This window comes from Camelus ferus, chromosome 19 (genome assembly GCF_009834535.1).
Source record: "Camelus ferus isolate YT-003-E chromosome 19, BCGSAC_Cfer_1.0, whole genome shotgun sequence".
NCBI classification, from domain to species: Eukaryota; Metazoa; Chordata; class Mammalia; order Artiodactyla; family Camelidae; genus Camelus; species Camelus ferus.
This window is the reverse complement of record NC_045714.1, coordinates 18,383,416-18,407,741: the sequence shown is the minus strand read 5'-3', so window position 1 is coordinate 18,407,741 and position 24,326 is coordinate 18,383,416. Positions and strand designations below refer to the sequence as shown.

Here is a 24,326-nt window from a genome sequence, read left to right as displayed (position 1 = left end):
CAGCATAGTTGTTTGGCTCCAAGAGCAAGTGGGAGAGAGAGAGACCCAGAGACACAGAGAGAGAGAGAGACAGAGGGACACGCCGTAGCTCCTTCCACGACCTAGCCTTCGGAGTCAAGCAGATCACATCTACCACCCCTGTGTCTTAGTGGCAGGTCACTAAGGCTCAAAGGGAGGGGACCCCGCTCTTCATGGAGGCGCTGCCAGGATTTGAGGGTGCCAGCAGTGGCTCGAGCTTCCCTGTCCCAGGCCCCTTGCTGCGTGCTCGCAGGGTGTTCTGTCCCTCCTCACAACAGCTCTGTAAAGGGAAGCGTCCCCACTGTACAGATGAGAACACCGTGTCCCCACGCCAGCAGTGTGCTGAGCTCCCCACCCAGGCCAGCAAGACCCCAGAGTCTGCGCTCTCCACCTCCTAAGGTTCCGGAAACAGCAGTGGTGGGTCTTTCCCCGTGGGGTAGAGACTTAGAAGATACGCATAGAGAGAGCGCTGTGCGCTGGGGCGTGTGACAGCTCAGCTCGCACCCAAATACACAGCGGTGCCTGTTCAGGAGTAGCAGAGGCCAGGAGGGAGTGGGGGGAGGGGCCAGTCCCTGCGATGGGGAAGCCGGAGGCCCCTCCCGGGGGGGTGGGGGCGGAGGTCAGTGCGAAGCACTGGAGTTGGGGGCGGGGCGGGCGTGGGCAGTTGGGCTGGAGAAGCCAGCAGCATCTGGCGGGGGGAGGATGGGGGGTTCTCTGAACCCTTACCCGGGAGTAGGGGCTGGTCAGCCTACGTCGGGGCTTCTCGCCCACATGCCCCTCGGGGTGGGTGACGGTGACCCTCATCCCCTCGAGTCTAGGCAGGACCTCATCCTGCCCCTGATCACCCATGGGCGATGGCTTTACGCCCTGCCCTTCAGTGTGCTCACTTCACCCTCCATTCCGCAAATATTTATCCAACACCTGCTAGGTCTCAGGCCCTGTCCTAAGTGGGAGGGAGATGGCAGTGAAATCAAAATCCTTTTCACCAGAATTTCCCCCCAAAATGATGATCCTGGGATATGTGTGCCAAGTTTATCCTGGGGAACCTCTGGAGGCGAGCACGCGCCCTGTTTCGGAAGCAGAGGTGTAAGAACCCCCTCCCCCCATTTCCCATTGAACGCAGGTTCTCCAGCCGCCCCCGCTGGCCAGCAGCTCAGTGTTCAGGTCAGACCTGGAGCCACGGCAAGGACACCTTTGCAGACAGATACCCTCATGTGCTTTGATCCAACACACTTTCCTGCCCGAACGTCCCCCTGAAGCCTTGAGTCAGACCCCAGCCTGTCTGCTGCCAGGTCCCACTCTTGCTTCCCGCTCAGCTCTGCCCCACGGGAGCGGCCCCTGCGGATGACACTCCTGGCCCCACTGCTCTCTGACACGTAACTGTGCTCCGCCGACAGGAGGTGCCGGCAGGGGGTTGGAAATTGCAGGAAGAGAGATATCGGGGTATTTATCCCCCTGACAGTCGGCTCTGGGCAGCGCCTCTGTCAGGGCACCGGGGGACCTTTGACAGGGGTGGACGTATTCATTATCTTGACTGTGGCCTTGGTGTTGCCGGTTGAATCCGTGCCCGCAGAGAGGTGGTCCTGGTCACCAGCGCCTGTGGATGTGACGTTGTTTGGAAGCAGGGTCTCTGCAGTTGTAATCGGGTCAAGAGAAGGTCATCCTGGATGGGGTGGACCCTAAGTCTAAGGACTGGTGCCCTTATACGGAGAGAAGGATTTGATGGCCCGGAGGAGGCCAGAGAGGGAGGAGGCCACCTGCTGACGGAGGCAGAGCTGGGGCGACACGCTGCAGGGGCCGCCGGCAGCCGCCACGAGCTAAGACGACGCAGGGGACAGTCTGAAGTTCTCTGTCTAGCTAGACAGTTGTCAATTTCATTGATTTTTCCCCAAAGATCCAGCTTTTGAATTTGCTAATTCTCTCTGTTGTCTGTCGGTTTCCTCTCTCATTGACTTCTGCTCTTAACAATCATTTCCTTCTTTCTGTTCGTCTTGGATTTGCTTCGCCTTTCTTTTTCTAGTTCCTTAAGGCAGAACCTTAGGTCATTATTTATACAAGCATTGAAAGCTCTGCGGTTTCTTCTGTTTGGCTGCATCCCATGTGTTTAACATGTTAAATTTTCATTATCATTTGGTTCAAAATGTTTTCCAGTCTCCCTTGTGATTTCTTCTTTGACCCTTAGAGTATCTGGAAACGTGTTGTCCTCAGAGACCATGTTTTTATTGATTTCTGATTTAATGCCATTGTGATCAGAGACACATGCTTTGTGATTTCAATCTTTTAAGATTTACTGAGACTTGTGTTATGTCCAGGCCGATGGATTATCACTGTGAACATGGAAGGAACGCAGGAGTTTGCGGCTGCTGGGTGTAGTGTTCTGTGTTACCTGTTAGCTCGCTGGGGTTGATGGTTATGTCTGGATCTTCCATGTCTTCACCGACACTGTTTTGTCTAATTCTATCCATCGCCAAGAGAGGGATATTAAAATCTCTTACTATTATTGTGGAATTCTCTATTTCTCCCTGTAATTTTTTAAATTTTTGCTCCTTTTTGAGACTCTGTATTAAGAATGTGAACAATTTATAACCATTATCTCTGCCTCCTGCACGGTGCTATTTATAATTATGAAATATCCTTCTTTATCTCTGGTAACATTCCTTTATATTAAGGTCCACTTTATCTCATATCCTTCTTAGGTTTGCTGTTTGCATGGTATATTTTTTCCTGTCCACTTACTTTCTACTTATCTGTGTCTTTATATCTAAAATGTGTCTCTTATAGATATTGTAAAGTAGCTTGTGTTAGTATTTTTATTGCTGCAAATACTAGACTTAGCAGCCTGACAGCACACGTCCATTAGCTCATGGTTCTGTGCGTCAGAAGTCCTGGTGCGGCTGGCTTCTCTGCTCAGGGACTCTCGAGGCTAAAATCAAAGTGTCAGCCAGCGCTCTATCCAGAGCTTGGAGCTGCGGTAGAATTTAGTTCCTTGCAGCTGAGGACTGAGGTCCCTGTTTCCCTGCTGGCTCAGACAGAGTCCACTCTCAGTTTCTGGAGGCCACCCACATCCCTTGCCACGTGGCCTCTTCCATCTGCAAGCCAGTGACGGAGAATCTCGTGGCAAATCCCCCTCACACGTCCAATCTCCTTCTTCAGGAAAAGCCTGGTCTCTTTTTCAGGTCTCATCTGACAGATCCACAGGGCATATCTGAAAGCCAGCTGTGCCATAGGGCATTGCCCAGTCACCCATCTCATCACATTCACTCTCAAGTTCATGCTGGCATTCAAAGGGAGGGGTGGGAGTCTTGGGGACCAACCTAGAAACCTACTTACACATTTTTTTAATCCTTTCTGACCATCTCTGCATTCTATTTATTTTATTAAAATTTTAAAAAATTTATTTATGTTTTGTTGGGGGGAGGTAATTAGGTTTATTTATTTATTTATTCCTTAATGGAGGTGCTGGGGATTGAACCCAGGACCTTGTGCATGCTAGGCATGCACTCTACCACTGAGCTACACCCTCCCCATATCTCTGCATTTTAATTGATGTATTTAGACCATTAGTATTTAATGTAATTATTCATGTGGTTAGATTTAGGCCTACCATCTTATTTGTTTACTGTCTCCACTGTTTTTTCTTATTCTATTCCCCCTTACCTACTTTTTAAAAAATTAAGAATATTTTCAGTGTTCTATTTCAACTGGCTGTTTAACTATATCTTATTTTACATTTTAGTGGTTGCTCTGTGGATACAATATACATCAGTAGTCTTTCATATTCTCATTGGAGTTAATATTATACCATTTTGCCTAAAATATAAAAACCGTGTACCTATACAAGCCCCTTCTCCCTGGAAATCCCTTTCTCTTACAGTTGCCATGTATATTATTTCCACACACATTGAAAAACCAACAAAACAATATTATAATTTTTGTTTTAAACAGTCATGTATGTTTTAAAGAACTTAAGAAGAAAAATAGACTTTTGTATTTCCCCAGATATTTTCCAGTTTTATTGCTCTGTCTTCATTTCTGAAGATACAAGTTTCCCTTCCATGTAACTTCCCTTCACCCTGAACAACTTCCTGAAGCATCTACAGCAAGTCTGTTTCTGTAGTCTTCTTCCATCGGCAAACATCTTCATTTTGCCTCCATTCTTAAAGAATATTTCCACTGGATATAGAATCATGGCCTGCCAGTTGGCTTTTTTTTGTTTCCTTTCAGCACTTTGAAGATGTTTTTCCACCATCTTCTGACATCCATGAGTTTTGATTTTAAAAATCTGTGGTCACTCAAACCGTTGTTCCTCTGTGCGTGAAGTGGCATCTCCTCCTGGGTGCTTATAAATCTTCTCTTTACCTTTGGTTTTCAGCAGTTTGATGATGGGGGTTCTGTGTTTATTATGTCTCAAAATATGCTTTCTTTGAGTTTATCTTGTTTGAGGTTCACTGAGCTTCTTGAATCTATATGTTATGACTTTTACTTAACTACCAAGTTCTTGGTCATTATTTCTTGCCTCATTCTTCCCTCCTCTCCTTCTGGGACTCTAGTTATGAATCCATTAGTGATTTTACTGTTGTCCCATGGGGCGTTAAGGCTCTGATCATTTGTTTCAAGAGACAAACTGGGTAGGTAGAAGAACTTTGTGGGAAATCTATTTTTATATAGGTGGGAAAGGAGCGGAGGAGAGGAATAAAAGAGGAGTAGAGAGACAGGAAGATTCAGAGTTAGGGACTCAGAGAAATACATCTTCCTGTGGTTATAAAATGGAAAGAATTTTAAAGAAGGAAGCTGCCTGGATGGGAGTAACTGGGACAGGATCAGACGTCTGAGTGAAAGGTGACAGGGAACAGGCGAGGGCCCTGCTGGCTCCCTGAGGGAGGGAGAAGGCCCTCCCAGGATGGCTGGTCTTAGCCCAGCACTGTCCAGTGGCACTTTCCGCGATGGCAGAAATGGTCCACATCCAATGTGGCGGCCACCACCACCTGTCGCTTCTGAGCATTTGAAATAGGCCACCACATCTGAGGGCCTGGATTTTTAATTTTAATTTTAATTGTTAGATTTAAATGTACCTCGTCACCTGCGCCAGTGGCTATGGCAGGATCGTCCACAATTCATGCACAACCCCTGGGTGTGGGGAATGGGTGTGGAAGGGGTACCTCTGGCCCAGGGTAGCTGATTTCTGTACACAGTGGGACAAGTGAGGCAGGTAGAGCCGGCGTGGAGGGAAGCAGGGAGTACAGTTTCCACCAGCATGAGAAGGACTCATGTCAAAGGTTGGTTTTTAGCATGCTTTTAATTAGGCGGCGACTACATTGAGGTAGAGGTAAAAATGATTAAAGCTATCTCAGTGACTTCAACGACAACTGAAGACGTAAAAGCAGGTCACTTGGACTGCTTCAGTGACTTTCAGCATCAGTAGGGAAGGTAGTATCCAGGTGAGCACGAGAAAGTGTTACAATCTGGGCGGAGGAAGGAGGCGGCGTGCAGAGTGGGGCCTTCTGTAGCCCGGGGCCCGGCACATGGCAGGGACCCGGCACAAGGCAGGGACCCCATAAATATTCGTCAAACACCCATCCGCCCTCCCAGGGCAGGAATCTAGAAGGCAGGAGCCAGACCTGGTAGGTCCCGAGGCTGGTGGGGCTCTCGTCCTCTCAGGGCATCCTGCGGGGACAGGCTTTCTGGGTTTAAAGGGCTGGGACAGGTGCCATCTGAAGACTCAAGACTGGATGAGGTGACCCCAAGGAGGAGCCTAGAGAGACCAAGTGTCAGACACTGGAGAGGAGAGTGGGAGGAGGCTGGGAAGGCGGGGAAAGCGGTGTCTCTGTGAACAGGGGAAATGTGCTCTCGTGGGGAACATGCCATCACCTGGCATCCTCGCCACTGGTGATAAACAGTGATGTGCCTCAAGTGATCTTAATGTGTTCTTCATCCTGAAGGCACACACTGTTATGACATACTTTTAGCAGATTTGGGGGGTTTTGTGTGCCCCAAATAATAAGACAGAGACTACTGACACTCTTGGGAAGGTGCACTGAAGAGTGACAACCAGAAATGATGTGACTGTTCACTCTGTAGGTGTTCTTCAGCTTCTGTGAGAAGAACGTGGATTATGAGACATTTAAAGCGTTCAATGATGCCTGCCTCGTCTATGACGGCCGACTTGTGATTGACACCAACTTCCACACCAACGACATAGCCATCAGGGCCGCCGGCCCCCTCACCAAATTCTCCAATAGATACTACTCCAACGAGTGGGCTCACGGCAGCTTCAATTCCAAAGAGATTGGCTTCCAGCTGGCCGCAGCCATGCTCAGTCTCTTTGACCCGACCCTCGAGGCTGTGACCGAGCCGCCGGCTGACCTTGACCGACTCATCCCCATGTACAAGGGAGCCAAGGTCAAAGGTGTGTAATGGTCCACCTGCACATCCATCTGGTGAAGCCACTGGTTGGATCTGGATCCACCAGCCACCGTGTTTCTTGTAGGCATGGCGAGGAGGCCCCTCTGTCAGGGGGTTTGCACAGAGACAGAAGAGGGGTCCCTCTTCTTACTGTGGTCCTTTGCACTTTGAGCATTTATGACGGACCATATATGAGATCATCGTGTTAACTCAGGATTGCTGTGTGTCTGGGAGGCGAGAGTTACCTTTGAAAATAGTGTCTTTGAATGTTGTGGACCTTCTGCCAGAAAGACACACATATTTACAAAATTGTGTGTTGACTGCCAGAAGGTTGACAGACCAACCACCAAAGCCATCTGTGGACCCCCTAGGGACCCTGGTTCAGGAAACACAGCATCAGGCTAAGGGGACAGACGCCCTGCAGTTTCAGGCCTCGTGTTAGTCTCCCAGCTCAGTGGCCTCCGGGGCGTCCTGCTCTGCCTCTCACGCCGGGCGAGACCTTGGGCAAGGTGGTGGCCGTGGGGAGGAAGACAGGGATGGGTGTCCGAGGCTGATCAGGGCGAGGCCAGGCCCGTCCTTCTGGGGCGAGCTGGAGAGGTTAAGAATTTCAAAATAATAGTTTTCTAAAGCATTGAACAAGAACTTTGTTGATTTCCCGATTTTCCTGATTTACGTTGTTAGTATTTTGGTTACATGTGGAGGCGGGTGGAGCACAGGAGAGCCACTGCAACACTGCAGGCCACAGACTGGCTCTGGCAGGCGGAGGTCAGAGGGCTGGGAGTTACGGGCAACCAGGGCACACAGGATCAGCGGGCTCGTCTTCCCGGCACACTGCTGGCCATGTCATGGGGTGTAATGGCACATTCACATTGGTTTTATTAGACAAAATCAGTCCCAGAGAGGCCCTTGCTCATGGCAGTTCTTCAGTGGGAAGGAGTGAGCGGTGTACCCGTGGTAGGCATCTCTGATTGTCCTGGGGCAGAAATGTCAGCGCCGTTGCCCGTTTGCTGCTCAACTGAGTTAAAAACGTGACAACCTCGCCATTTCCACTAGGAGGCGTTCTTCCCGGGTCTTACCACTACCTGCACATTGCCAAGCCTGCCATCCCAACGCCCTTGGAGGTGCAAATGGCGCAGTCCGATTTTGTGAGTATGGTTCCTGAATTTCATTTTACTTCCAAGTATAACACTTTGTTGGCGAGGGGGTGAAGTTCTTTTTCAGTTCAGAGCTATTAGTGTAATGTATGGGTTCATGTATCAGAAACCCACACAGTACCTAGCCCCCCAAACGGCCCCCGATGATTTCTGCCCCTTGGATTCATGTCCTTCTGTGGTCCCCTCCCATGCTGACTAGGACTGACCTGGGACTGCCAACAGGATATCATTGAAAAGACACAAGGCTAGGTCATGAGAAATATTATAGCTTCCAATCCCTTGTTGTGAGGTCACCAGGAAGCCTTTGGAGAGGTCCACGTGGTGAGGAACGGAAGATTCCTGCACCAGCCATTTGCCATTTGCCAGGCAGGCAAGGGAGTCACCTTGTAAGTACATCCTCCAGCCCCAGGCAGGCTTTTCAGGTGATGCAGCCCCAGCTGACATCTTGACTCCAAACTTACACGAGATCGTAAGCCAGAATCCCCCAGCTAAGCCATTCCCAACTTCTGACTCCCAAACTGAGGCAATAAAAGGTTTTTGTCATTTTAAGCCACTGAGTGTTTTTTAAATGGAATTTTATTTTTAGAGCAGTCTTAGGTTCACAGCAAAACTGAGAGGAAGGTACGGAGATTCCCATACACCCCCTGCCCCCACTCATGCACAGCTCCCCCGTCACCAGCAGCCCCCCCAGATGGCACATCTCTGTTTCACTTAATACCTGCACTGACGCATCACTATTGCCCAAAGTCCACAGTCCACACGAGGGTCACTCTTGGTGTTGGACATTCTGTGGGCTTGGACAAATGTATAATGACGTGTGGCCACCATGACAGCACCACACAGAGCAGTTTCGCTGCCCTAACATGCCCTGTGCGCCACCTGTTCATCCTTTCCTCCCTCCCCCGCAGTGCCTGGCAGCCGCCGACCTTTTCACTGTCCCCATGGTTTTGCTTTTCCAGAATGTCATGTCGCTGGAATCTGTGTAGTGGCCTTTTCAGATCGGCTTCTTCCACTTCATAATTTGCATTTAAGTTCCTTCCATGTCTTTTCGTGGCTTAATAGCCCATTTCCTTTTAGCACTGTATAATATCCCACTGCCTGGATGGACCACAGTTTATTTATCCATTTCTCCTACTGAAGGGCATTAAGCTGTTAAGTTTTGAGGTAACCTGAGATGCGGCAACAGATGATACAGATAACTGCCTCCGTGGCAACAGCAAGTGAATTGCTCCGGGTCTGGGATGCCTGTCCAGACCCCCCTGTTCCCCTGCCCTCCCTGCACTACCCGGGAAGGGCCATGAAGGTAAAGCAGAAGCTGTGTGTGCTTGGGGGCTGCGGGGATGTCCCCTGGGTTCAAGGTGATTGGAAAGTTCACGGCGTGGCTCGTCAGCTGGCAGCTCCTCGGCAAGGCTGTCTGACTGAGGGACCAGACTGGCGCTTGCTGTCAGCTGGGGGCTCCCTTCCGGTCTGCCATGCTGTTTCTCGTCGGTGGGGCAGACGCTGGAAGGCGCCTACTTCCGTTCCCATTTTCTTATCCTGAGTATTTTAGAGGGTTAACAATTTAATTTAAAATAAGCACATTTCCCAGATTTCTTTGAGAACGAGGTCTGCCATGTGGCAGTTAGTAGAAACTGTTGGAACACTCCTTAAGGGGGAGGAGCAGACTCGAAATGCCCCAGGCTCTTGGGCCCCTCACCCTCTCCTTCCGGAAGTCAGAGGCACAGCTCTCCCTTTGACTTCTCCTGGGCTTTGGACAGTCGGCAACTTCTCTGCATTCCTGGCATCATCAGAGGTCACCTGCAAAGTAGCACTGCCTTCAAGGAAGAAAACTAGTGACCCGTCAGTGGTGGCTGCTGTTAACAACGGCTCCAGACGAGTAAGGAAACCTGGTTCTGCCAAGGGAAGGACGGATGCTGTGTGTTTGAAACTTACTTCCCTTGGGCCTCATGCGGACTCTTTTAGGTGTGCCTGCACGCGTGGTCCGACGCACAGTGTTCTTACAGCTAAAGGAAGGACAGCCGTGAATGGTGCTGCAGTTTCTACTGCCGTGTAACAAAACTCAGCGGCCGTCTGACTCTGCTCATGGGTTCTGTGGGTTAGGAGTTTGGACAAGACACCGTGGGAATGGCTTGTTTCTGCTGCACAGCATCTGGAGGTTGGCTGGGAAGGCTCGAGACTGGGGATGACCTGCTGGTTGGCTCGTCACCCGCCTGGGCTGGGAGGACTCAGCCTCAGGGAGTGATGACCAGGGCGTCACGCTGGGGCTCCCTCCCAGCATGGCGGCCTCAGAGCGCTGAGACTCATCACGCGCCGGCTCAAGACTCTGCGCGCCAGCGCCCTCGCTAGTGGGCTGGAAGCCCCCTGCCTCTGACGACCCAGCCTTGCAGGTCACAGAGCGTCACTTCCCGCACACCCTTTGTCGGGGCCCGCCGAGCCCGCCCAGACTCAGAGGCGAGGACGTAGATCCCCCGCCAGTGCGATGATGACCAGGGGCCATGTGATGGGGGTCTTGCACCCATCTTCGGAAAGCACAGTCTGCCACCCGTGCGGGGGCATTGGATCAATAGCACGGAGCCCCGAGGACGTGTTCAGAGGCTGAACGCTTGGCTCACTGTAGGTGAATGCCCGGAACCCAACAGGTTCAAGAGCTAGGCAGCGTCGGACTTGGTTTCAGACAGAGCCAGGCTCTTCGAGGACAACGTGTGATCTCCGACAGGCAGTGCCACTTACTTAAGAACCTCTGGTTCTCTGTCCGAATAAAGTCAGAGGAGGAGCCGAAGGGGTTTTCAGATAATGAGAGTTTTAATAAGAGTGCAACTTAAATAGCTTCCTTGGCTAGGCTGTGACAGCGTTTGCGCGGGAGCCCTGGCTGCAATTAACCAGTTTGCCAGGTGGGCCTCCTTTTTAATTAGGACGGAAGCTCCAAACAGATTTTTTCCCATTTTATTCACCAAGGGAAAAAAAAATATGCAGGATGGTTCCATGGCAGTCTTCGGGGTTGGAATTAATTTGATTAAGTAAAATTGTTGCCAAAATGGTCAGGCGGTCGCCTGAATACCGTCAGCTGGCGGAGGATGGAGCCCACGGGGCAGCGTCGCACTAGAGAAAGCGAACTGCCGTTCCGGCAACAGCGGTACTTAGCACAGGTGCACCTCACCAGACTCCGTAGCCCTCGCTCACTGGGATTTTTTAAAACAATTTTGGGTGGGGGGGAATAATTATGCTTATCTACTTACTTTTAGAGGAGGCACTGGGGACTGAACCCAGGACCTCATGCAGGCTAAGCGCGCGCTCTGCCGCTTGAGCCACACCCTCCCCACCTCGCTGGGATATTTAAGGGAGAAGATGCTTCGGTAATTCGTGAGGTAGCCCGACAAAAGGAGGAGCGGGGACCCCTGCATAATAAACTAACCCACAGATTCCAGTCCACATGCTTTGTTGGCTTATGCTCCACGGAATAAAGAAATTTGTCACAACAAACTCTGCCTTGGATACCATTAAATTTAAAATTGGGTGTCCTCATGGGAGCTGGGAACCTGGTTTCTTGCACACGGAGCCTGGCTACTCCTGGAGCTTCCATTTGGCATGAGTTCCGGAACCATGTTCCAATCTTTGTCAAAATCATAAAGGAACTGAAAAGGATAATTATATTCAGGAAATAAGGAAGGGGAAAAAACCACACACACCAGAACCAGTTACTCCATCAGAATTTTAAAGTCAAGACCCAAATTTCCTAACAGTTTACTTGCATGCTTGAAATGAAGGAGGAATCTGGACACATCCGCAGAACGGGGAAGCGTGTGAACCATCACTGTCCCCCCGGCCCCCCACCCAGGGAGGCAGGGCTGGAAGCCGCCCTGGGTCCTTGTGCAGTGGAGCGACTTTCTGTGAGGGTAAGTGGAAAGAGACCTGGACTTCACTGAATCTTCCCCATCTGCCGGTGACGGTGACCAGGGATGACCCGAGAAACTTAGATAAGCCTGCCAGCCCCAAGGGGTAACTTGGCTCTGAGAAACCCACCTAGAGGCGACTGGTCCTTCATGTCAGTGCAAAATTTCTCGAAGCCACGTTCCCAGGATGGCCCCCTGGTTATGCTGACGCAGAGCCAGTTCCCGCTAATGTGGTCATGGCCACCCGCAGACTCCGGGGAGCTGTCGTCCCACAGTGTGGCTGCTCTCTGTGCCCTTCAGGCGCTAAAACAGGGGCAGGCAGCCCGAAGACTGAAACTCAATCTTTAAAAGCAGGAACATCTCCACCCCGCCACCCCCCGAAATAAACAGATCATCAGAAATGAGGCCGGCGATGCAGCCCCCGCGGAACAGGCCGGCCTGAGAGGGTAAGTGGGCTGAGGCTGTCAGCCAGCAGGCTGCAGGCTCCTCGGAGACTCGCCTAGACACCAGCCACGGCGTCCCAGGGCCCTCGTGTCGAGGGGCTCAGCGTCCTCCAAACCAGCCCTGAAAACAAGTGCCTGTGAGCAGAGGGCTGGATGGTCATGGAAACTTTTGGCAGAGTCAACAGTGTTGTCGGCCACGTGGGTCCATCTCGGGAGGTGCCCCTTTGATGCCTGAGTCCCCTTCCTTTGTCACTCAGCATAAAGAAATTTCAAAGAGGAGGAGGAGGAGGGGGCCAAGACCTTATGGGACCTGCTCTCCACTGAGCCCTGGGGGCACCAGGCCCTAAAGCCAGGCCAGAGCCGTGGCCAGTGCCACCTCTTCCGAGCCCCCCGCTGCCCTTCCAGCGAGGCCCCCTCCCCAGACACTCAACTCTTCCGTCAGGGCGCCCCTCACCACGACGGGGTCGGGGGCTCAGCCTAGGGCCGCTGGGGCCAGACGCAGACCATGGACGCACCGTCACTCTCCCAGCTCTGTGTGTCTTTAATTCAGAAACGGCACTTGCTGTGAGGAGCCACAAGCAAAAGTGCCCCTGGGGACTGTTCTGGGACGTCACGTGCCCTGCCCTGGGGAGGAATGTTCATTGCTCAGTCCAGGAAGCCAAGACATGAGGAGACACATCAGAATGGACGAGAGAATTGCCTGCACCAAGAGCAGAGGGAGAGGGGATGGTCCAGGGGGCGAGGAGACGGGGTCTGTGGCCAGAGGCACGCGCTTCTCCACACAAGCCCCACCCTCCGCACTAGACTGCCCCCTCTTCCTTCCTTCCACCCTCCCTCTCTCCCTCCCTCCTTCCTTCCTTCCTCTTTGTTTCATTTCTCTCTCTATTTGCTCGTCAGAAGTCTGGTTCCTTGCCACAGCACAGCCACTACATTTAAAAATAACTTTTTAAAATCATCTTAGAAGTGATAGTCATTTTTTTAAAAAAGAAATTACGGAGGGTCAGATGAACAGAAAGAGAAACAATAAAAATACCCAGTCTCCCAACCCCAGAAAATGACCATTAACATTTTGTTAAAATGTTGATAGAGAAGCACGTAAACGATACCACGTAGTTTTATAAAAACAGAATGACGACTGTGCAAGTGATAAACCATCGTACACCCGTGTACTGTACTCTGTGGTGTCAGATGCGCTGCGAATGTGTTTCCCTGTTGTGAGAGACAGTTTATCAGTCATCTCTGTTGGGTTCACTGCATCCCACTGGGTGGAGGTACCATTGTTTTTTTTTTTTTAAGTGGCAGTTTTTATTTATTTATTTTGGGGAGGGGGTAATTAGGCTTGTTTATGTATTTTTTTTGATGGCGGTACTGGGGGTCAAACCCAGGACCTTGTGCATGCTAAGCATGTGCCCTTCCACTGAGCGACACCCTCCCCCCATGTACCACTGTTTTGTTAGGTAATAGCTTACCACGTGCTTTTCTTAAACACTTCGCTAAGAAGGTAGGTTTCCTCTCTGGACCCACCCATCTCTATGATGATGGACCTGGTGCACCTCCCTCGAGGCGCCATCCCCCACCCCTTTCCTAAGCCATGCTTGTTCTGTCCCCCCATCTCGGGCACATCCTTGGGGCTGTCCCAGGACTTCCCTGACATCTGCCTGCACATGCCACCTTGTGCCTTTGCCGTCGGCTGATTCCTCCTCGAGGCTTTGCCACATGACACCCAAACACCCGCCAGGTGCTTCAGTTTACTCAAAACTCTGGTTAAGCCGTGTGTCCTTGTTGAGACAAAGTCCCCAGGGAATGTCCAGGGCTGAGTAAATGTTGGGGATCAGTGCAGTCCAACTTGCCCGGGGTTTCTAAATGCCACGTTCAAGTTCAGAGCAAAAGCTTAAATCTGCCTGCACTCGGGGAGATGCACTGAGCGCTGCGTGCACTGAGTTGAGAGTCCAGCGGCAAAGTGCAGGTCCAGCCGCCACCAGACAAACCCACATTTGTCCCCAGAGGTTCTGTTTGCTCCTGGAGCTGGTGGGAAGCGTGTCTCCGGTCGGTCGGTCGGTCGGTCGGTCGCCATGGGGCTGAAATGGGAAAAGCGGTGGTAACAGGGAAGACAGCGTACTTCCTTGTTGTCTGGGTCCACGTGACGGGTTAGCCAGTTCCCAGGAGACATAAAGCCATGAATCTGCACCTTGAACCGTCTACAAACTAATGAGTAACGCACAGAGCCTGTGTGTACGCCTGTAAACTTGCGCCTTCTTCCCCAGAACAGAGAAACCGCCTCCAACCCAGCTGTCAGGGACTCAGCTTTCACTTGTTTCCTTTGTTTAAGTAATATTTTTAAAAACTGAAAATTGTTTTTGATCACCTTTACTAGGAGGTTATTCTCAAAATGGTGCTGTGAAAAAAATTAGGAAAGTTACCAGCCTCAGGTCACCTCGCCGCGTACTTGCTGCGTGAGGTGCTGGAGGAGGGGAATCGGTCGTAACCTAGCAACTGATTCAGAAACGTGGAGCGAGGCGACCACGCTGTGAACTATCCCAAGGAACGTTTAGTCTCTAAGTCCGAACACACGGCTTCTGACACGCACTTGTCTTCAGCTCAGTTTAGTCAATATCTAGTGCTGTGATTTGCGACAGGCGCTAAGACCTACGCTGTCGGTTACATTTGAAAAATAAATTGCTATGATGAAGTCCCCAACGTCCAGCAGAGCTTCTAACGTTCTTCTGATCCACTTCCCCGCCAGGGTGTAGAAATAGTAACAGGCAACGCGAAAAGTGGGAATTACTTCCGGATCCACATCAACAGGTATAAGATGGTGGAGACCATCACGTGCCTCTCGAAAGTGCCCTTCCCTGCCGCCAACTACATCCGCCTGTTTGGCCAGCACGAGCAAGCCCTCAACAACCTGTGCGCTCGGTACGAGGAAGGGCTGGTCCCCGACCTCTACAGGTAAGCGGACGCCGCGCGATAGAGGGGAGAGGCAGGCACGGAGGATGCTCGTGAGTGAGGGTGTGCGGGCGGTGCACCAGATCCCGGGGAGAAGCCAGGGCGGCAGAGATTTTGTTATAAGGAGCGAAGGCTGTGAGACCACCGGCTCCGGCCCCGGTTCTGGGGCGTCCTCACCTGGCCCCAAAGCAGCTGGTCCTGGTGGGAATTCCACAACCACAGACTGGCTGGCTGTGACCGCAGCCTCCTTCCTCGTGCTTCCCTCCGCTCAAGCAGAGGGGGCAACCGTTTGCCTAAAAAAGAAAAAAAATAGATTGTGGAGGGAATTCTGCTTCTGCAGTTTGATCAGACTGGGTGATCTAGGTCCTGGCTTTTTCCAGTTTGAAGATGCTCTTTCTTCCCGTACCTCTAGGAAGCCTAGGACTTGAGAGTAGAAAGCCACTTCTGCTGCCGTCTGCTGCCTAGAAAGGCTACAAGAATTTCCCTTTGTCCACAGGACAAGATGGTGGCAGCCAGGAGGCAGACGTAGGTGTAGGTGTCTTAGAATCCCAGGGTCTTCGGTCCACGTGGGGGAGGCTGCCGGGGTCAGAAGCAATCTCTCTTCCCTCTTAAAAATGGTTTTAAATTGTAGAATACATCATATAAACAAAAAAGCATATAAAGCATGTATGTGCCCTGTAAAGGATAAAGGCACTGGAAACTGGTGTGCCTAACACCTGCCTTAAGGAGGAATTCCTTCCGTAGAAGCCCCTCCCCCTCCTTGGAGGAAACAACTGTCCTGCAGTTTGGGTTAATCGTTCCCTTTCTTCCCCGCAAAGCAGAGATGAGCAAACTTCGCGTGTAAGGGTCCAGGTGGTGACCATTTCCAGCTCGGCGGGCCGCGGGTTGTCGGTGGCAAGCCCTCAGCTCTGCCGCTGGGCTGTGAATACGTAACCGACGGGCAGACGTGGCCGCGTCCCAGGAACTCTGTGCTGAGGCGGGCAGCGGCCGAGCCTGGTTTTAAAGATGCGCCACGTACACAGGGTTTCCCAAGTGATACCCTCACTCGTTTTGCCTACTTCCGGGCCGATTCTGCGGCAGCTGGAGGAAGTCGGCACTCTGTTCGGGGCTCTGTCTGTGAGCCTGTCGACCGCGGCGTGTGCGGCTGGAGTCCGTGTGTTTTCCGTGCCGTGTGATGCTCCTGCATATAACGTGATGTCGCAGTTCATCGTCCATTTCCCTGTTGGCTGATGTTAAATTGTTCCGGTCTGGTGCCATGACAAGCAGCGTCGTGGGCATCGTGGGCACAGCTCATGTGCGGGGATCTCTCTCTCGGGTGTACCAGGTGATGCCAAAGTGTTTCCGGAGACCGTGGCGCCTGTGACAGCCGCTGCAGCCGTCCGTGAGGGTCCTCCGCGGCCCGCCGGTCCTCGGCGCTGCTGGGCTTTCGCAGCTGGCCGTGCTGGTGGTTGGGAAGGTGTCCGCCCCTGGCTGTGAGTGTCCCTTCCCTGATGTTTAACGCAGCTCGGTGCCTTCTTACTTGTTCGTGGGCCGTTCGTGGTGGGTCCGGGGGAAATGCCTGCCTGTGACGTCTGTCCGTTCAGGGAGGGGTTGTGTCCTCTCCTCGGCTCACAGGGACTGTGTGTGCTCCGGGCACAAGCTCGGCTGGCGGCGCGTCCCTCAGAGGTCTCCTCCTTGTTGGCGGCTTACCTTTCCACTTTCCCTGCAGTGTAAATTAACAGATGTCCTTAATCTTAACGTGATCTTTTCTCCTGGGCGTCGTGGGCTTTGTTGACCCTTCACTCTTCCAGTAGTAAACTTGTGAAGCTCCGTGGTCAGCCCCACTGGATTTCACAGAAATGCACCAACCCTTCTGTCAGTTAGGTGACAATGTGGGCTTAGGGGTGTCAGTCCTCCTTGAAGGTGAAAATCTGAGTGTAACTTACAGCCTGCCTTCTGTGACCGGGGTTCTGCCTCCTCATATTCAGCCGAGGGCTGGTCGCGTGGATCTGCACGGCTGTAGGATTCACTATCGAAAAACATTTCCGTAGAAGTGGACGCAGGCCATTCAGACTGGTATTGTTCAGGGGTCAGCTGTGTAGGTCTTGATTTATGTTAGTCTCTTTAATACCTTTCAGTAGAAGTTTATAACTTTCTCCATCGATGGCTTGCACAATTTTTGTTTGATACAATCCATAGTGCTTTATATTTTTATTGCTGCTGTTAAGGATCATTTTCTCATTGGTTGCTGCTGTAGAGTGTATAGAAATGTACTAGCTTTTTGTACGGTTTTGTGTTCTGCACATTGCCACACTCCCTCGTTTATTCAAATAATGTAGATCCTTTTAGATTTCCCACACAAAATATTGTATCATCTGCATATGGTGACAGTTTTGTTTGTTTCTTTTCAACTTTGTAACTTCTTTCTTTTTCTTGTCTTACTGCACTGGACAAGATTTGTGGTAAAACGTAGGCTAGGAGTAGTGAGGAATGGCACCCCGAACTCATTCTTAGTTTTAAAGGGAATGCGTTCAATGTTACGCGTGTGACATTTGCTGTATGTATTTTTGTAGACATCCTTTATCAGGGTAAGAAAATTTCTTTTGATTTCTGGCTTGCTAAGCATTTATAATCATGCGTGGATTTCTTTTTTCCCAAAAAGAGCACTTCTAAAATCTTTTCTGTGTGGGGATATCTTTAATATCTTCCTATATGTTCCCATCGTAACCTGTATTTTGATAAAGTATCAAATTCCTTAATCATAGGCTTTCTCTCCTCTAATCTGTGTAGACTTGACTCCAATATTTATTCAAGTTAAAGAAAAATGAAAGTATTTAGAAAGTGAATTCATTTGTTCCTCAGCTTGGGGATAGGGTTTTATTGTTGCTCTTAATCTTAACCCAAAATATTTGAGTTGGGGAGGAATCAGTTGTTAGTTAAAGAAACATTTTAGGGGAGCTATATCTTAGCAGTCTTCTCTGAAAGGAAAATGTCTTCCCATTTGACTGAATTCCAAAGCCATCAGCAGTTTGTCTCTCCCTGAGAAGAGGTTGAAACAGATGGACTTTGTGAGCTTGAGGCCACTGGTCGGGGCACAGCTGTTAATGGATGATAGTCATAATTTCACCGGTGAGTTTGACTTGCTGGGAGTGAATATTGGGGATGGCAAAATGGGACAGCACTGGCTATTAGGACGCGCCAGGTGACGTCAGTAAGGAAGGGGCAGGGGGACGGTGGCGGATCACGGAAGGGCCCGCTGATCGTGTTCTAGTTAGGTCTCAGGGCTCCGCCGTGCCCCGCCAGTCCCTCCTGGGCGTGCATTAGTGCGGACGTGCAGCTGCGGCCACGTTCTTTGCAAGCACCGCAAAGTGCCGCCAGCCCCCAGCGCTGACCCTTGGCCCAGCCCTGCGTGCCATCTGTCAGACCGGCCAGCAAGGCTCTTTCCAACAGGCAGGGCAAATGGTCTAGCTGACTTTGGCCGAGACCTGATTCCTGATTGTTTCCCTGACCTGGGCAGCACCAGTGACATCTCTTGTTCAAACCTGGGCACGTTTCCATCCATCGCATCTGGGGGCCCCTTCCTGCAGGCTGACTGTTAACCAGCTGCTCTGTCTCCTGCAAGACAGACTTGACCTCAAGGCCAAGTTCCTCTGTGGGTTCAACGAAACTCTCTGGATCCTTTCCATCCACCTCCCTAGATCTATTCTCACCGCATCGAGGAGGCGCTGGTGGCACCAGCGGGAACAGTGGCAGCCAAGGCAGGTGCTGTAGCGGCCAAGGACTCACTGGGGGTGGCGCTGGCTGCCTGCGGACGGGCTCGCTTGGAGCCATTTGGGGACACGCGGTGGTGGCTGAGCCATCAGCCGCCGTGATGCCCAGGCCAACAGCAGCTGTCACAGGACAGCAGTGCTGCCGAGGGTCTGGAGCACAGGCTGGCTTGGATCCTACCTCTGCTTTATCCTTTGTCTTTACCTTGGCACGCAGTATGCGCTGCGGGTGATGACGAGGGCAAATTCACCGCTGGTGGCACTGTGTGTGTGCCTGTGAGTGTGTGTGCCTCTGCGTGTGAGTATACCTGTCAGTGTGTGTGAAGGAGAGAGAGAAAGAAATTGATGAGTTAACTGATTTATCACTTTGGAAAAGGACGGAGTCCATTTCATGGTTTGTTCCTTTTTGAACCCACCAGCATTTAAAGCCACAGCACAAATGTGTTGTTGGCAAATGGACTTCTCCCCAGTCCTCCCCTCAGAGCGTCCCCACACCCCCACGTACCCCTGCCCGCCTTCCCACCACCTGCTGGCGCTGCTTCTCCCTCAGACACGGGCAGAGTGCAGGGAAGCCAGAACACGGGAACTGTGGATGGAGAGGAGGGGGAGGCCAAGGCGGGTTCCAGCGAAGTCCCTGTCTCCTGGCCTCAACATCCCTGCCTTCTTAACTCCACGTCACCCTCATTTACCTCACTTAGCGGTGGCCCTGCAAAGAAAAGCTCTTGCCCACTGAATCCCTCCCGCCTCAGCCTTAGTTAACAGGCTGTAGCTCCCTTTATCGTCACGGTGCGAATAGGTCTTGCCCTAGCGTCTTTGTGTGAGCCCATCAGACACTCATAACCCTTGATTAAATCACCTCTTCTCACATCTTAACAAGCTCTGCTCTCAAAGGCTGCCCTTGCCTGGCCCTCTCCCCCCTGCACGCACCGCCCTCCTCCCCGCCACGTCCCGGACGCCGCAGCGGCCCATTCCTAGTGGGTAAGTGCCCCTACACACAGTGTCCTGAATGGGGTTGGAGCAGACCCTTCAGAAGCTCGGAGCTCGGGAGTCCCTCCCCCGGGATGGCCGTGGCGCGGAGGAGGGCAGTGCGAGCCTCCCGCGCTGCCTCCCGGTTCACTTTCCAGACTCACCTGGAATCGCTTAATCAGGACATCAGTGGTTCTCTGTTCCTCTGTAGTCGGTGACCTTTGCCGTGTCCAGTAGACAATCACACACTAAATTCGAGGTGTCTGTTTTTCCAGACTCAGTCAGGATTTTCCCGAACTATGACTGCCCACTCCAACTTGTCTGCTTCTCTGGGTGCACGTCTAAGATTTGCCGGTAACAGATCCCCCCAGATGCAGACTTCCCTGGTGGCCACTTGTCACGTCACCGACCTGCCTTTCTGTAGATGCTTTAGTGTTCCCACTGGTCTGTTTCACCTCAGATGTCTGCAGTTCCACTTGATATCCTTGGAAAGACTCCCTTTTTTGAATGATTGGCTAAATCCAAATCCGTCCTCTTCATTTTGCTTCCAGTCGTTCAGCTCTGTTTCTCCGCCCGCAGGCATGTTCACACGCTGTCCCGGGCTCCTGCCTGGTCACGCCCTGGCCTCCTTGCAAACAGGCATCTTCTGGCCCTGTGGTGCTTCTAACACGTCACGTGGCCCGTGAGGCTGACCATCCCTTGTTACTGAGACGGTCAACCTCAGATCTCAAAGTACAGACCAACATGGGGCCAAATTCCATTTAACACAACACGTATCCACTTTTATTTGTGAAGATGCTCTGATGAAAAGACTAGGGTGTTTTTTTTTCCCCCTAGAATGTGTCACCTCCCTCCTTCCCACAGTGGCATTTGTGTGGAATTAACCTTTACTGGGATGAAGGGTGAGATTGCTGTGAGGCGTCCCCAAGTCATAATCAGCACGTGTCCCTTCAGATATTTGGGCTAAAGGTGATAATGCGAAGGAAAAACAAACGCAGGCCCTCACCGAGTCAGGGCTGGATGTTAAAGAGGGGGCCTGGGGCTCTGCTTCAAGTGGCACGCTGCCCTGTCTCGTCTCCTGTCCCGCGTGGTCCAACACTGGCCCCGTTCACCTGGAAACATAGTTGGATGGACCATCTTAGCATCTATCAGAAAGGCCTGGGTTGAGATTTTTTTTAAACTTTTTTTTATTGATTTATAATCATTGTACAATGTTGTGTCAAATTCCAGTGTAGAGCACAATTTTTCAGTTATACATGAACATATATATATTCATTGTCACATTTTTTTTCTCTATGAGCTACCATAAGATCCTGTATATATTTCCCTGTGCTATACAGTATAATCTTGTTTATCTATTCTACAATTTTGAAATCCCAGTCTATCTCTTCCTACCTTCTGCCCCCTTGGCAACCACAAGTTTATATTTTATGTCTGTGAGCCTATTTCTGTTTTGTATTTATGCTTTTTTTTTTTTTTTAGATTCCACATATGAGCGATCTCATATGGTATTTTTCTTTCTCTTTCTGGCTTACTTCACTTAAAATGATGATCTCCAGGTCCATCCATGTTGCTGCAAATGGCGTTATGTTGTCGGTTTTTATGGCTGAATAGTATTCCACTGTATAAATATACCACTTCTTCTTTATCCAGTCATCTGTTGATGGACATTTAGGCTGTTTCCATGTCGTGGCAATTGTAACTAGTGCTGCTATGAACGTTGGGGTGCAGGTGTCTTTTTGAAGTAGGTTCCTTCTGGATATATGCCCAGGAGTGGGATTCCTGGGTCATACGGTAAGTTTATTCCTAGTCTTTTGAGGAATCTCCATACTGTTTTCCACAGTGGCTGCACCAAACTGCATCCCCAGCAGCAGTGAAGGAGGGTTCCCTTTTCTCCACAGCCTCTCCAGCATTTGTCATTTGTGGATTTTTGAATGATGGTCATTCTGCCTGGTGTGAGGTGATACCTCATTGTAGTTTTGATTTGCATTTCTCTGATAATTAGTGATATTGAGCATTTTTTCATGTACCTATTGATCATTTGTATGTCTTCCTTGGAGAATTGCTTGTTTAGATCTTCTGCCCATTTTTGGATGGGGTTGTTTATTTTTTTCTTATTGAGTCATATGAGCTGCTTATATATTCTGGAGATCAAGCCTTTGTCAGTTTCACTTGCAAATTTTCTCCCATTCCATAGGTTGTCTTTTTGTTTTACTTATGGTTTCCTTTGCTGTGCAGAAACTTGTAAGTTTCATTAGGTCCCATTTGTTTATTCTTGCTTTTATTTCTTCTAGGAGAACATTTTTGAGATGTATGTCAGATAACGTTTTGCCTATATTTTCCTCTAGGAGGTTTATTGTATCTTGTCTTATGTTTAAGTCTTTGATCCATTTTGAGTTGATTTTTGTGTATGGTGTAAGGGAGTGTTCTAGCTTTATTGTTTTACATGGTGCTGTCCAGTTTTCCCAACACCATTTGCTGAAGAGACTGTCTTTATTCCATTATATATTCTTGCTTCCTTTGTCAAAGATTAGTTGACCAAAAGTTTGTGGATTCTGAGTTGAGATTTTTTTATGGTTTTGAGGTGTCAGAACGATACATGGTCTTTTATTTTTTTAACTGAAGTACAGTCAGTTACAATGTGTCAGTTTCTGGTGTACAGCACAGTATCCCAGTCATGCGTATACATACGTGTATTCATTTTCATATTCTTCTTCATTAAAGGTTATTACAAGATATTGAATATAGTTCCCTATGCTAGACAGAAGAAACTTGTTTTTTTTAATCTATTTTATATATAGCAGCTAACATTTGCAAATCTCAAACTCTCAAATTTACCCCTTTCCCCTGATAACCATAAGGTTGTCTGTGAATCTGTTTCTCTTTTGTAGATAAGTTCATTAGTGTCCTTTTTTTAAATTTTAATTTTTTTTTTTAGATTCCACATATGAGTGATCTCATATGGTATTTTTCTTTCTCTTTCTGGCTTACTTCACTTAGAATGACAATCTCCAGGTACATCCATGTTGCTGCAAATGGTATTATTTGATTCTTTTTTATGGCTGAGTAATATTCCATTGTATACATATACCACAACTTCTTTATCCAGTCATCTGTTGATGTACATTTGGGTTGTTGCCATGTCTTGACTACTGTGTATAGTGCTGCTCTGAATGCTGGGGTGCATGAGGAAGGTGCACATTCTTATTCCCAGTGCCTCGACCTCATTTGTGTTAGTGAGGACACTGCCCACAAGTGAGTGAGAGAAGCGAGTACCCCGTCTCACAGCCAGGACTCTTTTTTATGTTAATAAGGATGTAAAGGCTGAGCAAGCAAATTCAGTGCCCGTTAACATCAGCCCAGAGTGAAAGGTGAGGGAAAGGAACTCAGGGTCGCACTGGCTCCCACATCAGCTGGCACAGAAGGGAGGACGTCCATTACTGCAGAAGCTCTCCTGGAGGGTGCAGCTGCAGGCCAGTCACATCCCCAGAGTTTGCAGCGAGTGGTGTTGGGCACAGCATCTCTGGGCAGTCCTTTCCTGAGATGCTGACCACGGTCCCGTTTGGTTCTGAATCTCTGGCGTGCAGATGGGGTTGCTCAAGGATGGCTCAGTGGAGGCCCAGTAGGTAGAAGGAGGATGTGCTTTCTGGTTCTACCTGCTTCTGTGAGGCCAGTGGGAAAGAGGATTCTCCCAGATCGCGTGCCCAGGCTGGACAGAGGGGAAAGAGGACAGCATGGGGGAAGGGGCAGAGCCCGCAAGCTCTCTGGGCCCTTGGTCACTCTACAGGCGAGGCAGTGAGCACCACGTACGTCCTTCCTGCCCATTCATGCGTGTGTACCGCTCAGCTGGCCAAACCCCGGCCAGCCCGCCACCTCCGCACCACCACTGGCCGTCTCGGTGACGAACATTCTCCCCCCGTTCGGGTCTCTGGTCTTGACCTGCGGCTCAGCAGAGCTGCCTGGTAGATACAGAATGACTTCTGACCCTCTGAGCATCTGTGTAATATCACAGCTCTTTTCAACTTTTTGCTGCAGCAGTTAAAGTCCTTTATAGATTTTCTTCCTCCTTCTCACCTGGCGGCATGTGAGTCGAAGGGATTATTTATGAGTCTAAATTAATAGCTGGCGAGGCAGTGGTGATCTGCAAGGCCGCTGAACTGCTTTAATATAAAGACCTCTTTGCTGAGCACCGAGAAGCAACTGAGCTATTCCATCGTTACTGGAACTGGCAACATAAATCCATTTCAGAAATCCCGTTTTCAGCCTACTGAACCATGAGAAGAAACTGGCCTGCCTGCCTGCATTTTTTGTGGCCAAATAACGATCACAAAAAGATGCTCTGAAGCCACCTGGGCAGCGTGGCGTTACCACTCAAGCAGCGCTCTCAGTCCTCTCCTCCCAGGCCTGGGTCTCTGTGTGTGTCTTTTGTCTTTTCTTTTTTTATTGAAGTATAGTCGGTTAGCAGTGTGACCATTTCTGGTGAACAGCACACTAGTTCGGCCATATATAGACATACATATGCTTGTTTTCATATTCTTTTTCATTATAGGTTACTATAAGATATTGAATACAGTTCCCTGTGCTCTACAGAAGAGATTTGTTTTTTATCTGTTTTATGTATAAAGTCTCCAACTCCTGATTTATCCCTTCCCACCCCCTTTCCCTGGTAAGCATAAGATTGTTTACTATGTTTGCGAGTCTGTTTCTGTTTTGTAGATGAGTTCATTAGTGTCTTCTTTTTTCTTCTTTTTCTTTTTCCTT

General features: G+C 50.1%; 1 protein-coding gene across 1 annotated transcript in view; it reads left to right on the top strand.

Moving 5' to 3' along the window:
- The window catches only part of CFAP61 (cilia and flagella associated protein 61), a 257,985-nt gene that overhangs the window by 184,394 nt on the left and 49,265 nt on the right, over window positions 1-24,326 (top strand). The window contains exons 23-25 of the mRNA XM_032461749.1: window positions 6,097-6,424; window positions 7,474-7,565; window positions 14,651-14,856. Coding sequence (XP_032317640.1) covers window positions 6,097-6,424; window positions 7,474-7,565; window positions 14,651-14,856 — 626 coding nt within the window. The remainder of the gene's footprint in view (window positions 1-6,096; window positions 6,425-7,473; window positions 7,566-14,650; window positions 14,857-24,326) is intronic.